At 46.7% G+C, this 12,931-nt stretch overlaps 2 protein-coding genes and 1 non-coding gene across 3 annotated transcripts in view; 2 read left to right on the top strand and 1 right to left on the bottom strand.

Moving 5' to 3' along the window:
• CDS2 (CDP-diacylglycerol synthase 2) overlaps window positions 1-2,003 on the bottom strand; it is a 69,004-nt gene extending 67,001 nt beyond the window's left edge. The window contains exon 1 of the mRNA XM_012804173.2: window positions 1,634-2,003. Within this exon, the coding sequence (XP_012659627.1) occupies window positions 1,634-1,690 (57 nt within the window). The 5' untranslated portion in view covers window positions 1,691-2,003. The remainder of the gene's footprint in view (window positions 1-1,633) is intronic.
• A 5,194-nt stretch (window positions 2,004-7,197) lies between these two features.
• Window positions 7,198-7,302, top strand: LOC111724745. The gene has a single exon (XR_002772983.1). It is a non-coding gene; the product is annotated as a small nucleolar RNA SNORA26 (small nucleolar RNA).
• A 2,300-nt stretch (window positions 7,303-9,602) lies between these two features.
• The window catches only part of PCNA (proliferating cell nuclear antigen), an 8,256-nt gene continuing 4,927 nt past the window's right edge, over window positions 9,603-12,931 (top strand). The window contains exons 1-3 of the mRNA XM_003788031.2: window positions 9,603-10,037; window positions 11,243-11,340; window positions 11,519-11,586. Of these exons, the coding sequence (XP_003788079.1) occupies window positions 9,817-10,037; window positions 11,243-11,340; window positions 11,519-11,586 (387 nt within the window). The 5' untranslated portion in view covers window positions 9,603-9,816. The remainder of the gene's footprint in view (window positions 10,038-11,242; window positions 11,341-11,518; window positions 11,587-12,931) is intronic.

The following is a 12,931-nucleotide window of genomic DNA, read 5'->3' on the forward strand; positions in this document are numbered from 1 at the left end:
ACAAAAATAAAGCTCACCAGCTATTATCATACCTTCTTTCCTCCCTCTTTTCACACCTTCTAGGCCCACAAAGTAATACTGACAACCAGTATGAGTTCACCTTTAAACAGCCCTATAGAGCCTCCAAACATGTGGGTAGTCACCAACCAGTAGTATACAAGGTGACCCAGAATTCCTGCAGGCCAAACTAGGATATTCAGTGGAAGAATCAGAGACTTCAAAGTATCCTGTCTCTGCAAGCAACTCCTAGTCTGCACCCCAGCCTTAAATTTTCTCCAAAATATGTTCTAAAAATCAACATGGATAGTTCTGCTTGGATGATCTGATGACAGCAATAACAACAACATTATTTAAAACCCGATTATCGTTGAACAGAGAAATACAAGGGGGAAAAAAAAATTATCTTTCACCCAAAACATTCCTCCTAGTGTAACTGCTCTACTGACATTGTCACTAAACCCTGTGCTTTCCTCCTTCTGAGTGTTTCCCTAATGTCCCTCTCCTCCAGTAAGCTTTTACAGGCTCTGTAAGTGGGAGCTGTGGGCCTGGTGTAAGGAGCAAAGATTGGTAGGATCCAAGCCAATCAGTAACTGGGTGAGAAAGTAATGGCAGACCCTCCGATCATTCAAGATAGCTAAAAAATTCAGATGTCAAGAGAAATTTTCTGGGTTTAAAGGCAACCTGTGAACCAAAGAAAACACCTGCAGGTCACTCATTCCCAAACCCTGACTGAACCAGTCTTCAGCATTCTGATCCAGCTCCCTCGGTCCATTCCATACGAGGTCAATTTTCCAAATACATAGCTCCTGACCACTGCTAACGCAAAAAGCACAGATACTACTACAAAGTTCCAACCTTTATGGTGTTAAGTCAACGTCCACAGTAATACAACCACTCTACACCAACTTCCCTATACAAATCTTTCACCTCAACCAAAGGAGTCTGCTCCCCCATCCCTCACCCCCACCCGGCTGTGTCCCGACCAAGATGGCCTCCTTCCCACTTTCCCCTACCCCAACAGTGCCCACACTGGCGCAGGAAACAAGCCCATCCATCCAGAGTATACCCTCCAACACCTGCTGAGAGCTAGTTCACTGCCTAAGCCACCCCTCTGCTCAAAGTCAACGATTTGACTTTGGATTTAAGGAAGGATTTAAGGATTTAAATCTCCTAGGAGGCAAATCCTATGGCCTTGTCTTGATTCCCCCACCTTTCCCCCAAAACCAATAAAAATAATGACATTTTAAAAGGGAAAGGAAAGCCCAAGTCGCGCTCAGAGGAGCCGCCTCCCACAGAAGGCTCTGTGAGGTCTCCACATTTTCACACCCAGGAAGGCCCTGGGGAGGTTGGGGAGTGGAGGGGGACCTCTCAACCAGCCCTGGGGGCAGGAGGCGGAGCGCAACTCCAGGTGTGCGCCTTCCTGAGACCCGGAGGTACCAACGAGACCCAGAACCTCGACCTGCTGACTACTGACTCGCGCGCCGCGGGAACCCGCCTCCCGAGGACCCTCTGCGCTACCCAGGCCCGGCCGCGACAAAAGGTCAGAGGGCAAGGCGACATCTCTACGCGCATCCCCCGCGGGCCTCCAGGGAGCACCGCTGTCCCGACCGCTCCCACCCGATGCGGCCACTACCTTGTCCTCGGGCGGTGCATCCAGCCCATGGGCCACCCTTTGCCTCAGCTCAGTCATGCTGGAGATTCCTGGCAGATGTCGCCGCAGGCAGGCAGCTCAGCAGCCGGGGCTGATAGCACTGTGCGGGCACGCGCGAGCTCCCTCGACCGGCCCCGCCCCGCCCGAGCGGCGCGCGGCCCCGCAGCGGCTCGCAGGCCCCTCCGCAGCCCGGCAGGCAGCCCGGGAGCTCGGCCCCGCCCAGCGCCGCCGCCGCCCTTTCACCCCGACAGAGCACGGCTGACAGTCCCTAGCCCTGGCCCGCTAGCTCCCCCTCCCGGGAGGAGGGCTCAGAGCGAACGCGCACGCGCACCGCCGCCATCACGCCCCAGAAGAAGCGCTAAAGGCGCTGGGACACCAGGGAGGCTGGTCGCCGGAGGCGGGGCGGAGCAGAATGGAGAGACGCGCATTGGACAGCAGAGTGAGTAGGCGGGAAAAAGCGTGCGCTCCCTAGCGAGGTTAGCCAATGGGAGCTCCAGCTGTGAATGCAGGAGGTTGGATGGCGCCCTGCGGCGTGACAGTAACCGGTTACTGAAAGGGAGGGGCGCCCCCCGGAGGTTCCGGCCGCGCAGGTCCGGGCTTGCCCTGGTGTTCCTGCTGGCCTCAACCAGGGCTCTTCCCTCACACTCCAAAGTAGATTCTTAGGCACTGCGTGGGGAGACCAGGAGAGCCGACCTGATAAAGACCATTACCACTCATCACGTGATAAGAGAAACCCAAATTTAAGTCCGCGTAGCTTTCCCAAGCGGACGCTGATTGTGTGGTAGGCACTGAGTTTAATAATCGCTTTAGTTCGTCTCATTTAATCCACATATCGCTTGGAAGTGAGTCTTATTTTCATTTTACAGATAAGCTTTACTTCCGTGTTTCAAATTTCTTTTTTTTTTTTTTTTTCAAATTTCTTGTCTCCTGAACCACGGAAAGACATTTTAGGGGACAAGAATGCTACCTAGTTTTGTTTACTGGGATCCCCCTTGTGTCCCTCACACATCCCAAGTGCTTTTTGGAATGAATTTAAAACTTTAAAAGGAAAATTATTTAGCAAACACCTCTTGGCTAGAAAGTGCATAGTAAGAATTTGAACGCACCCGTAATTCAGTGGGTAGGGCGCCGGCCACATACACCAAGGCTGGCGGGTGGGTTCAAACCCGGCCTGGGCCTGCTGAAACAACAATGACAACTGCAACAACAACAACAATGACAATAACCAGGCGTTGTGGCGGGCACCTGTAGTCCCAGCTACTTACTTGGGAGGCTGAGGCAAGAGAATTGCTTAAGCTCAAGAGTTGGAGGTTGCTGTGAGCTGTGATGTCACAGCACTCTACCGAGGGAGACAGCTTGAGACTCTTGTCAAAAAAAAAAACAGCAAAAAACGCAAACAATGTAACGTCGTCCTATGTATCCTTATAATAAATAATACGCCACTAAAAAAAATAAAAAAGGATTAGAACACAGATATATTTGCTACCAAGCTCTACTTGTGTAATGCCAAGCCCTATCTGTCTGAATTCAACATTGCACAAATACTTGTATGTTTTTTTTTCTTCTAAGGGTGGGAGAGACAGATACCACTATCAGTTCATAATTCAGAGAAACTTTGCTTTTTATGTTTCTCTTTTGTTATTTTATTTATAATGCTGATAGTAATTTTAAAGCTCATTTAATCTATTGAGGGCCATGTGACTATCATTTTGACCAACACTAATGGATCTTGATGATCTAAAAATCAGAAACCTGGCTGGGCGCCTGTAGCACAGTGGTTATGGCGCCAGCCGTGTACACCCAAGTTGACAGGTTCAAACCCAGCTGAGGCCAGCTAACCAACAATGACAACAAAAAAATAGCCAGGCGTTAGGATTTCTCCCTCAATTATAGAAAGGGTAATTTATTTATCTAAACAAAAAGAGGCATCTGTCTTCCAGTGTCCTGTCCTAATCTTAGTGAATATGTCCCTATTTCCTTGAATCTTTCCTAACACTGGGTGTTAACATGACTTATTAATATTGTATGTACATTTCTTTGCTTATTAATGTGGCTAACAAAATTTTTCATATATGCGCTAAAATTAGGACCAGACACTGGAAGACAGATGCCTCTGGCTTTTTCTTTAAATTAATCTCCCTTTTCTCCTTATTAGTTTGAGTTTTCTGTCGCTAAAACAGAAGGTATGCTAATCAATACAATGCTTGTAGGCATACTGAAGTTTTTAAAACTTATATAATCATTCCTGTGGTTTATGGGGTTTTTTTTCCTTTTATGGGTAAAAGCACACAAAAATATCTCATTAATATTTACTAAATTATTTTTCCATTTCTTTTTTTTTAGACAGAGTCTCACTGTGTTGCCCTCGGGAGAGTGACATGTGGTCACAGTTCACAGCAACCTCCAACTCTTGGGCTTAAGCAATTCTCTTGCCTCAGCCTCCCAAGTAGCTGGACTACAGGTGCCCGCCACAACACCCAGCTATTTTTTTGTTGTAGTTATCATTGTTGTTTAGCAGGCCCTGGGCCAGGTTCAAACCCACCAGCCCCAGTATATGTGGCTGGCAGGCTAACCGCTGAGCTCTAGGCACTGAGCCAATTTTTCCATTTCTTATTGGTAAACATTTATTTGAATTTGAATTCTTTCATGTGCCTGGAATTTAGTTTTGTAAACAGTTATTAGGAAGAATCTACAACTTTATTCCTTTCTAGTGGTTTAACCAATCATTTATTCAAAATTTACTTAATTCATTCTTTCTTCCACTGATTGAAGACCTTTACTATATGTAAAGTGAACCTCTTTTTGTTTTGTTTTGCTTTTTTTGAGAGAGAGACAGAGTCTCACTCAGTTGCCCATGGTAGAGTGCTGTGGAGTCATCATAGTTCACAGCAACCTTGAACTCCTGGGCTCAAGCAATCTTCCCACCTTGGCCTCTCAGAGGGCTAGGATTACAGGCAGGAGCCACATCTTCCATCCAAAAGTCCGGAAGTGATCCTCTTAAAATGCCAATTGGTTCATGTCAAAGACCTGTTTTTGATAACTTTCCCTTATACTTATAGAAGGCCTACAAAGTCCTGTAAGATCTCACCTCAGCGTCTTTGCAACCTTACGTTGCACCACTCTCTCCATTGTTCATTGTGCTCCAGATACAACAGTCTTAGAGTTCTACAACCAACTTTTGTCTGAACATCTTCTAAGCATTCTGTCCTTTGTAATCATGCTATTCTTTCAAACTAGAACATTCTTTCTTCCCCTCTCCAAAAGCTAGCTTCTCTGATAATATCCTGCCTCCTCAGAGAGGCCATTCTCTGACCACAAATTGTGTTGTAGCCATTTTCATGTCTTCATTTCAACAGATTCAGGTACATGGTGGGTACCACATGGGTAGACGTTATGTTATTTTATTTTTTCTTACAGAGTCTCACTCTTCTGCCCCAGGCTAGAGTGCTGTGACATCATAGCTCACAGCAACCTTAAATTCCTGGGTTCAAGTGATCCTCTTGCCACAGCCTCCCTGAATAGGTGGGACTACAGGTGTGTGAACTCCTGAGCTCAAGCAGTCCACTAGCCTTGGCTTTCCAGAGTGCTAGGATTATAGGCATGAGCCACCCCACCAGGCCGGTAGTTTATGATGTGGCATTAAATCAAAATGTTATTATGTAATCTGAAGGCACTAAAACAGAGTAGCAGAACATATACATATTAGTTATTATTAGGAAAGCAAATGTTCTTCATTGAAGGAATGAACACATTCCACATTTTGTAAAGGAACTGAGAGTTTAAGGAACCCAAGAAAAGAAAATACCCACAAATATGGGCAGGGCAGCACCTATGGCTCAGTGGGTAGGGCACCGCCCCCATATACTGAGGGTGGCGGATTAGAACCCGGCCCCGGCCAAACTGCAACAAAAAAATAGCCAGGCATTCTGGCGGGCGCCTGTAATCTCAGCTACTCAGGAGGCTGAGGCAAGAGAATCGCCTAAGCCCAGGAGTTGGAGGTTGCTATGAGCTGTGACGCCACAGCACTCTACCAAGGGCGATAGAGTGAGACTCTGTCTCTAAAAAAAAAAGAAAGACAAGAAAATACCCACAAATAGATGAAGTTGTATTATGTTTTGATAATGAGGTACATGCAAAAATGTAGTCAATCACACATAAAGCAAGAAAGTTCCAGCATCAAAACTTATGAATTGGTGGCAGAGGCTTGTGAGAAATAACAGAGTAGCACTCTTGGAAATGCTGCATCATCAGTACCCTTTACAATACAGAGTGTGATATTATATGGAAAAACAGCAGTATCAGCAGCTGAGTGGGAAACTGAATGTGGAGAAATAATATGAATGCCTTAACCAATTTCTTTTGTTTATTTTTTATATATGTACAAGAGCAATATATGATAAAATGTTTTTAAAGTTTAAAAGTTCTTTTTTTTTTTGGCCAGAGCTGGGTTTCAACCCACCACCTCCAGCATATGGGGCCAGCGCCCTACCCTTTTGAGCCACAGGCGCTGACCTCAAAGTTCTTTTAATTACAAAATAGAAATTCTAAGCAATAAAGCATTGTATAATAGTTTTCTGTTGTTGCTTTTTGTTTGGAGGAAAGGGGGTTGAGACAGAGTCTTACTCTGTGGCCCTGGGTAAAGTGACATGGCATCACAGCTCTCAGCAACCTCAAACTCCTTGACTCAGCCTCCCAAGTAGCTGGGACTACAGGCACCTGCCACAAAGCCTGGCTAGTTTTTTCTATTTTTAGAAGAGATGAAGTCTCACTCTTGCTCAGGCTGGTCTCTCCTGAGCTGAAACAATCCACCCTCCTCAGCCTCCCCAATTGTAGAACAGTTGTATTTTCATTCTTATATTACATAAAATAATTGTACATATTACATTGAAAGTATCTTAAATTCAACAGAGTACATATGTCTATTTGATTTTTTTATTTGATTTTTTTTTTTTTGAGACAGAGCCTCAAGCTCTCCCCCTGGGTAGAGTGATGTGGCATCACAGCTCACAGCAACCTCCAACTCCCAGGCTCAAGCGAGTCTCCTGCCTCCGCCTCCCAAGTAGCTGGGACCACAGGTGCCCGCCACAACGCTCGGCTATTTTTTGGTTGCAGCCATTATTGTTGTTTTGGCAGGCCCCAGGCTGGATTTGAACCCGCCACCTTAAGTGTATGTGGCTGGCACCTTAGCCACTTGAGCCATAGACGCTAAGCCCAGAGTACATATGTCTATAGAAATACCAAAAGGAGGCTCGGCGCCTATAGCTCAATCGGCTAAGGTGCCAGCCACGTATACCTAAGGTGGCGGGTTCGAATCCCCAGCCCGGACCCGCCAAACAACAATGACGGCTGCAACCAAAAAATAGCCGGGTGCTGTGGCGGGCGCCTGTGGTCCCAGCTACTTGGGAGGCGGAGGCAGGAGACTCGCTTGAGCCCAGGAGTTGGAGGTTGCTGTGAGCTGTAATGTCACGGCACTCTACCCAGGGGGACAGCTTGAGGCTCTGTCTCAAAAAAAAAAAAAGAAATACCAAAAGGAGATGCCCTTTCCTGTGCCCTTTTAAGGTTGATGGAATGCTTTAAGAAGCTAATACAAAAGTGTAAGTCTCCATAAAACCTAGAGAAGAGACTATAAATTTCTGTGAGGATTCACAGCTGAGCTAGAAAAAGAAAAAGAGGGAAAGGAAAGGGAACGGAAGGGAAAGGTAAAAGGAGAAAGGAAAGGGGAGGAAGCACTGTGGTGGGACAGAAACCAGAAGCTCGCTTGAGCCCAGGAGTTGGTTGTCGCAACCCCTAAGGCCCTGGTCTACCAGGCGTGACATGGATTAGAAATACAAGCTTGCAGGAGGTGGGCTAACCTTAAGTGCAGGGTAGCCCAGAGCCCCCTCCACAACGGCTATTTAGTAAAGTTATACACAACAGGTGTGGAGAGTTACAGTAATGACAAAGACAATAGCTATGGAGAGTTAAGATAATTACCTAAGAGGGCTGCATGCATAAGGATTGCCACGTGTTCTTTCCCCACAACCCACAAGAAGAACACTAAGCATCAATGTTTAACACGTGCTTACTAGTGAATGATCTTATTCTGGAACATTGAGTTACTTGGGGGATTGCCCTCAAGTCACAAAATGTCCTTTGCAAGCATGGTGCCCATTCCTCTATAGTTAGAGGCTGCAGCAGCTATGATGATAGCCTGGGTGACAGAGATACTGTCTCAAAAAATAAATAAATAAAGTTAAATGTACCTTGTTGAGTATTTTGGAGAAATCTTTACAAAACGAAGACTTATCACTCTTTTGCCCAACAGTGGTGGGGTCGTCATAACTCACTGTACCCTCCAACTCCTGTCAAGGGATCCTCCCACCTCAGCCTCCCAAAATGCTGGGATTATAGGTGCCAGCCACCACCCCTAACCTGGAATGAATGACTTTTTTAAAAGTGAATTTGTATTTTTTAAAAAACTTAAAATGGCTGGATACAGTAAATGTTTGAGGGATTTTATCAACTTGGTATGCGTGTGGGGATGTTCAGAAATGGTGGATGGAAGTTACCTTTAACCAAACGGTATTACCTCTTTATCGTCTGACGCTTTTAGGAGAGAATCATTTCTTGTATAATAGGAAAATAAGGCCAGGCGCGGCGGTTCACTCCTGTAATCTAGCATTCTGGCAGGCTGAGGCAGGTGAACGCAATTTAGATCAGGAGTCCAGCCTGAGCAAGAGCGAGACACCCCCAGCGCACTCCCGTCTCTACTAAAACTTGATTTTAAAACTTAAAACTCTACAGGCTCCGCGCCTGTAGCTCAGCGGCCAGGGCGCCGGCCACATACCCGGGGGCTGGCGGTTTCCAACGCGGCCTGGGCCTGCCAAACAACAATGACAACTCCAACAAAAATAGCTGGGCATTGTTCCGGGCGCCTGTAGCCCCAGCTACTTGGGAGGCTGAGGAATCACTTAAGCCCCAAAATTGGAGATTGCTGTGAGCTGTAACGCCACAGCACTCTACCGACTCTGTCTCAAAAACAAGGAACAAAAAACTAGCCAGGTGTTGGGCGGAGGCCTGTAGTCCCAGCTACTAGGGAGAACGAAGCAGGAGGAGCCCTGGAGCTCAGGAGTTTAAGGTTGCTGTGAGCTATGATACGGGGCACTCTGCCCAGGGCGACAAAGTGAGCCTGTGTCTCAAACACACACACACAAAGCAAAAATAAAGTGCATATATAGGGTGGACATAAAGTTTAAATTTAAATTGCACGTGATTATGTACACCCCGTACAAAGCCGGTATACTCCTCGGGATATAAGACGGCTTTCCCTCCTGGTAGGTTTAATTCGCATTTCACTTTCCTGATTGGAAACTTTGTATACCCACGTCCCCAACCCCCCGGAGGCTGAAGAGCCACCATAAAGCTGGGGCCCAGCAAAGCCCCACAGCTCAAATGGTAAGCCTAGCAACCTGGGAGGCACAGGTGGTAGATCACCTGAGCTCATGAGTTTCTGACTAGCCTGAGCAAAAGGAGACCCGCCTCCTTTTTCTAAAACTAGAGAAACTAGCGGGCTATCCTGGCTGGTCCCTGTAGTCCCAGCTGCTAGGGAGGCTGAGGCAGGAGAATCGCTTTAAACCAAAAGTTTGAGGTTGCAATGAGTTATGACGCCAGCACTATGCCCACCGCAATAGAGTGTGACTCTGTCTCAAAAAAAAGATAGGACCCGACGTTAAGATGCCTGGGCCTGACTCTGACCTTTACGGAAGCCCCAATTAGCCTTAAACCCAATCTCAAGAATTAGACCGAAAGGCTAGGGGACCAGCGGGAAATCGCTCCACCCCACTGTCTGGTGCTGCGCGCCCCTGCCCCGCCCCTGTGACCTCATCCTCCAATAGACGTTGGGGGGGAACGGTCTTCATGTGGAGCAGGGACACTATTGGTCCTAGCGTCTCTCTGTCCGGGCTATGGGCGGGACAACGTGGTGACGTCGCAACTCTAGGCGCAGGAAGAGAGCGCGCGCTTGCGGACGCGGTGGCATTAAACCGTTGCTGGTGTAGCTGGCTGGTCGTCGTCTTCCTCTCAGGCTGTCGTTTCTGCGCTCACCTCGCCATCAGCCTCGTGAAGCCAAAACCGGCCAGACCTTCCTTTCCACCCACCTGTAGCCGCGTCATTGCGACTCCATCACCATGTTCGAGGCGCGCCTAGTCCAGGGCTCCATCCTGAAAAAGGTGTTGGAGGCATTGAAGGACCTTATCAACGAGGCCTGCTGGGACATCAGCTCGAGCGGCGTGAACCTGCAGAGCATGGATTCGTCCCACGTCTCGTTGGTGCAGCTCACTCTGCGCTCCGAGGGCTTCGACACGTACCGCTGCGACCGAAACCTGGCCATGGGCGTGAACCTCACCAGGTGGGTGCCGGGATTGATGGTGAGCGGGGCTCAGGGCGATGGTGAGCAGGGCCGGGGCCGGGGCCCGGGCCCGGGCCCAGCAGTGTCTCCGGTTCCTGGCGGGAGCGCCTCCTAGCCGGGCCCTCGTTGGCTGGCGCGGGCCATCTGCGCCTTCTCATTGGCCTGCGACGTCGGGGGCGAGGCCCAACACAGCGCGGTTCTGAAAAGCCCGCGCTGGATATACCGCGAACGGGTTTTTTCGCGCCAAAGTCACAAAGCGAGTGGTGGCGGGAAAATGACCGGCTTTTCTGCAGTGCCGGGAAAACTGTTCAGACCTCCTTGTCCATTAAATGCCAATGACCTCGAATGGGTTAGCCATAGTCGTGGTTGACTTTAAACGCTTTATGATGTACCCTGGTGAGAATGTTCAGGGCCCCCTACCTGGGGGCTGTATAGATTGTTTCTGGTTTCATTGCAAAGTCGCGGCGCTCATTCGAACGTCCTGGGCTTGTGGGAAAATTTCTCCAGGCCAGTGGCTTTCAAATTCCTTACTGCCACCTATCAAGTGCATTAAGTTTTAAAAATATGCTTAAACTTTAAAAAGTTTTGGAAGAAATAATTACTCTTGCAATACAATGTGTTTAAATAGGTTTGTTGGGTCATTTTTTTTTTTTTTTTTTTTTTTTTTTGAGACAGAGCCTCAAGCTGTCCCCCTGGGTAGAGTGCCGTGGCATTACAGCTCACAGCAACCTCCAACTCCTGGGCTCAAGCGAGTCTCCTGCCTCCGCCTCCCAAGTAGCTGGGACCACAGGCGCCCGCCACAACGCCCGGCTATTTTTTGGTTGCAGCCGTCATTGTTGTTTGGCGGGTCCGGGCTGGGGATTCGAACCCGCCACCTTAGGTGTACGTGGCTGGCGCCTTAGCCGGTTGAGCCATAGGCGCCGAGCCTGTTGGGTCATTTTTAATGTTTGTCTCCGCCAGAGAATAATTTGTCCACTAAAAAGATTTGCAATTCAGAAAATACTCCTCTTTTATTTATACCCAAAAGTGAGATTTCTGGTGGTGGAGTGTTTTAATATAAATACTGCCAGATTAAATTCCAAAGTTTGATCCGGTATTCACATCCTCCAGCATGATGGATGAAAATGGTAACTCCAAACTACATTAGAAATCTCGATCTTTAGCAGATGATGTTGATTTTAAACCCTGTGTCTTATGTATTCTAGCATGTCCAAAATACTAAAATGTGCTGGCAACGAAGATATCATTACATTAAGGGCTGAAGATAATGCGGATACCTTGGCGCTAGTATTTGAAGCACCAAGTAAGTGATACCCTTTCTCAGAGCTATGCTACAGAAAATTAAAATATAACGTCAGCATTTCCTAAAACTATCAGAATTTTTTTTAAACAGAATTTTAAGATAATATTGGTGAGAGTTAAAATTTACATTATAGATATAAATTTGTACTTTCTCTTCAACATGTGCTTTCTTTTGGTAGATCAGGAGAAAGTTTCAGACTATGAAATGAAATTAATGGATTTGGATGTTGAACAACTTGGAATCCCAGTGAGTATCAGTTTCCCATTGTGGAGAGGGTATTGCATTTGGTCAGGATAGTTACGTGAGCTAATACAACTGAAGCCCTATTTCCTGAAAGAACTTTTTCTAGAAATAAGGGTGACCATAATGTTCATGTGCAATTTAAAATTGTACACTATGTGTGATGTATCTACTAATGCATGTTTCAAAAACATTTTATTATTTGGACTGACATTGTTTTGCTAACCCACACTAATTTAAAATTCGTTACTGGTTAAATTCACTGCTGCCAAGTGCTCATTTGCATTTCTTTGCATCTGTTTTTAATTTTTTTTCCAATCCCCCCCCCCAATGCTTGGTTTATATTAAGAGTAGATTTTAAAGCTATTTCAGAAGACATTAAAGTTGGGTTTATCAATGTTAAAGGAGAGAAAAAAATGGGGTGTTGAAAGTAACGCAGTATCATGTTCTTTTTTCTTTTAGAAAGCAATTAGGTCTGTTAGCACAATCATCATTTCTATGCCATTCCATAATGCTCTCTTGAGTTAGCCCTGGATACTGCATTTATTGCTAAAGGCTTTATATTTGAGACAGTCTTACTCTGTCACCCTGGGTAGAATGCTGTGGCATCATCATAGGTCACAGCAACCTCAAACTCTCAGCCTCAAATGGATCCTCTTGCTTCAGCCTCCTAAGTAGCTGGGACTACAGGTGCCCTCCACAACACCTCACTGATTTTTTTCTTTTTTTAGCAGAGACAGGCTCTTGCCCCCACCCACCCCCCCCCCCCCCGGTTTGTTTTTAGTTTGTTTGTTTTTGAGATAGAATCTCACTCTGTCCCTTGGGTTGAGTGCTATGGTGTCCTAGCTCACAGCAACCTCAAACTTCTGGACTCAAGCAATTCCTTAGTCTCAGCCTCCTGAATAGCTGGGACTATGGGCACCAGCCACAGCACTAGTTTTTCTATTAGTAGAGATGGAATCTAGCTTTTGCTCAGGGAACTCTCTTGAACTCAAATAATCCACCTGCCTTGGCCTCCCAAAGTGCTAGGATTATAGGTATGACCATCACACCTGGTCATTACTGCTAAAGATTTCCTTAGTATAATTATTCAAATGTAATATATATTTTAGATTGTATTTCTTTCTTGAGTAGTTAGGGATCTTAAGAAATTACATGAATGATGCTTAATCTACATTCTGAGTTCTCCTTTAGATGTTCTCTCTTAAGAAAGTGAAGGTGGGCTCGGCGCCTGTAGCTCAACCGGCTGAGGCGCCAGCCACGTACACCTAGGGTGGCGGGTTCGAATCCCCAGCCCGGACCCGCCAAACAACAATGACGGCTGCAACCAAAAAATAGCCGGGCGTTGTGG

Source organism: Otolemur garnettii, unplaced genomic scaffold (genome assembly GCF_000181295.1).
Source record: "Otolemur garnettii isolate 467f Iridium unplaced genomic scaffold, OtoGar3 scaffold00025, whole genome shotgun sequence".
Taxonomy (NCBI): Eukaryota; Metazoa; Chordata; class Mammalia; order Primates; family Galagidae; genus Otolemur; species Otolemur garnettii.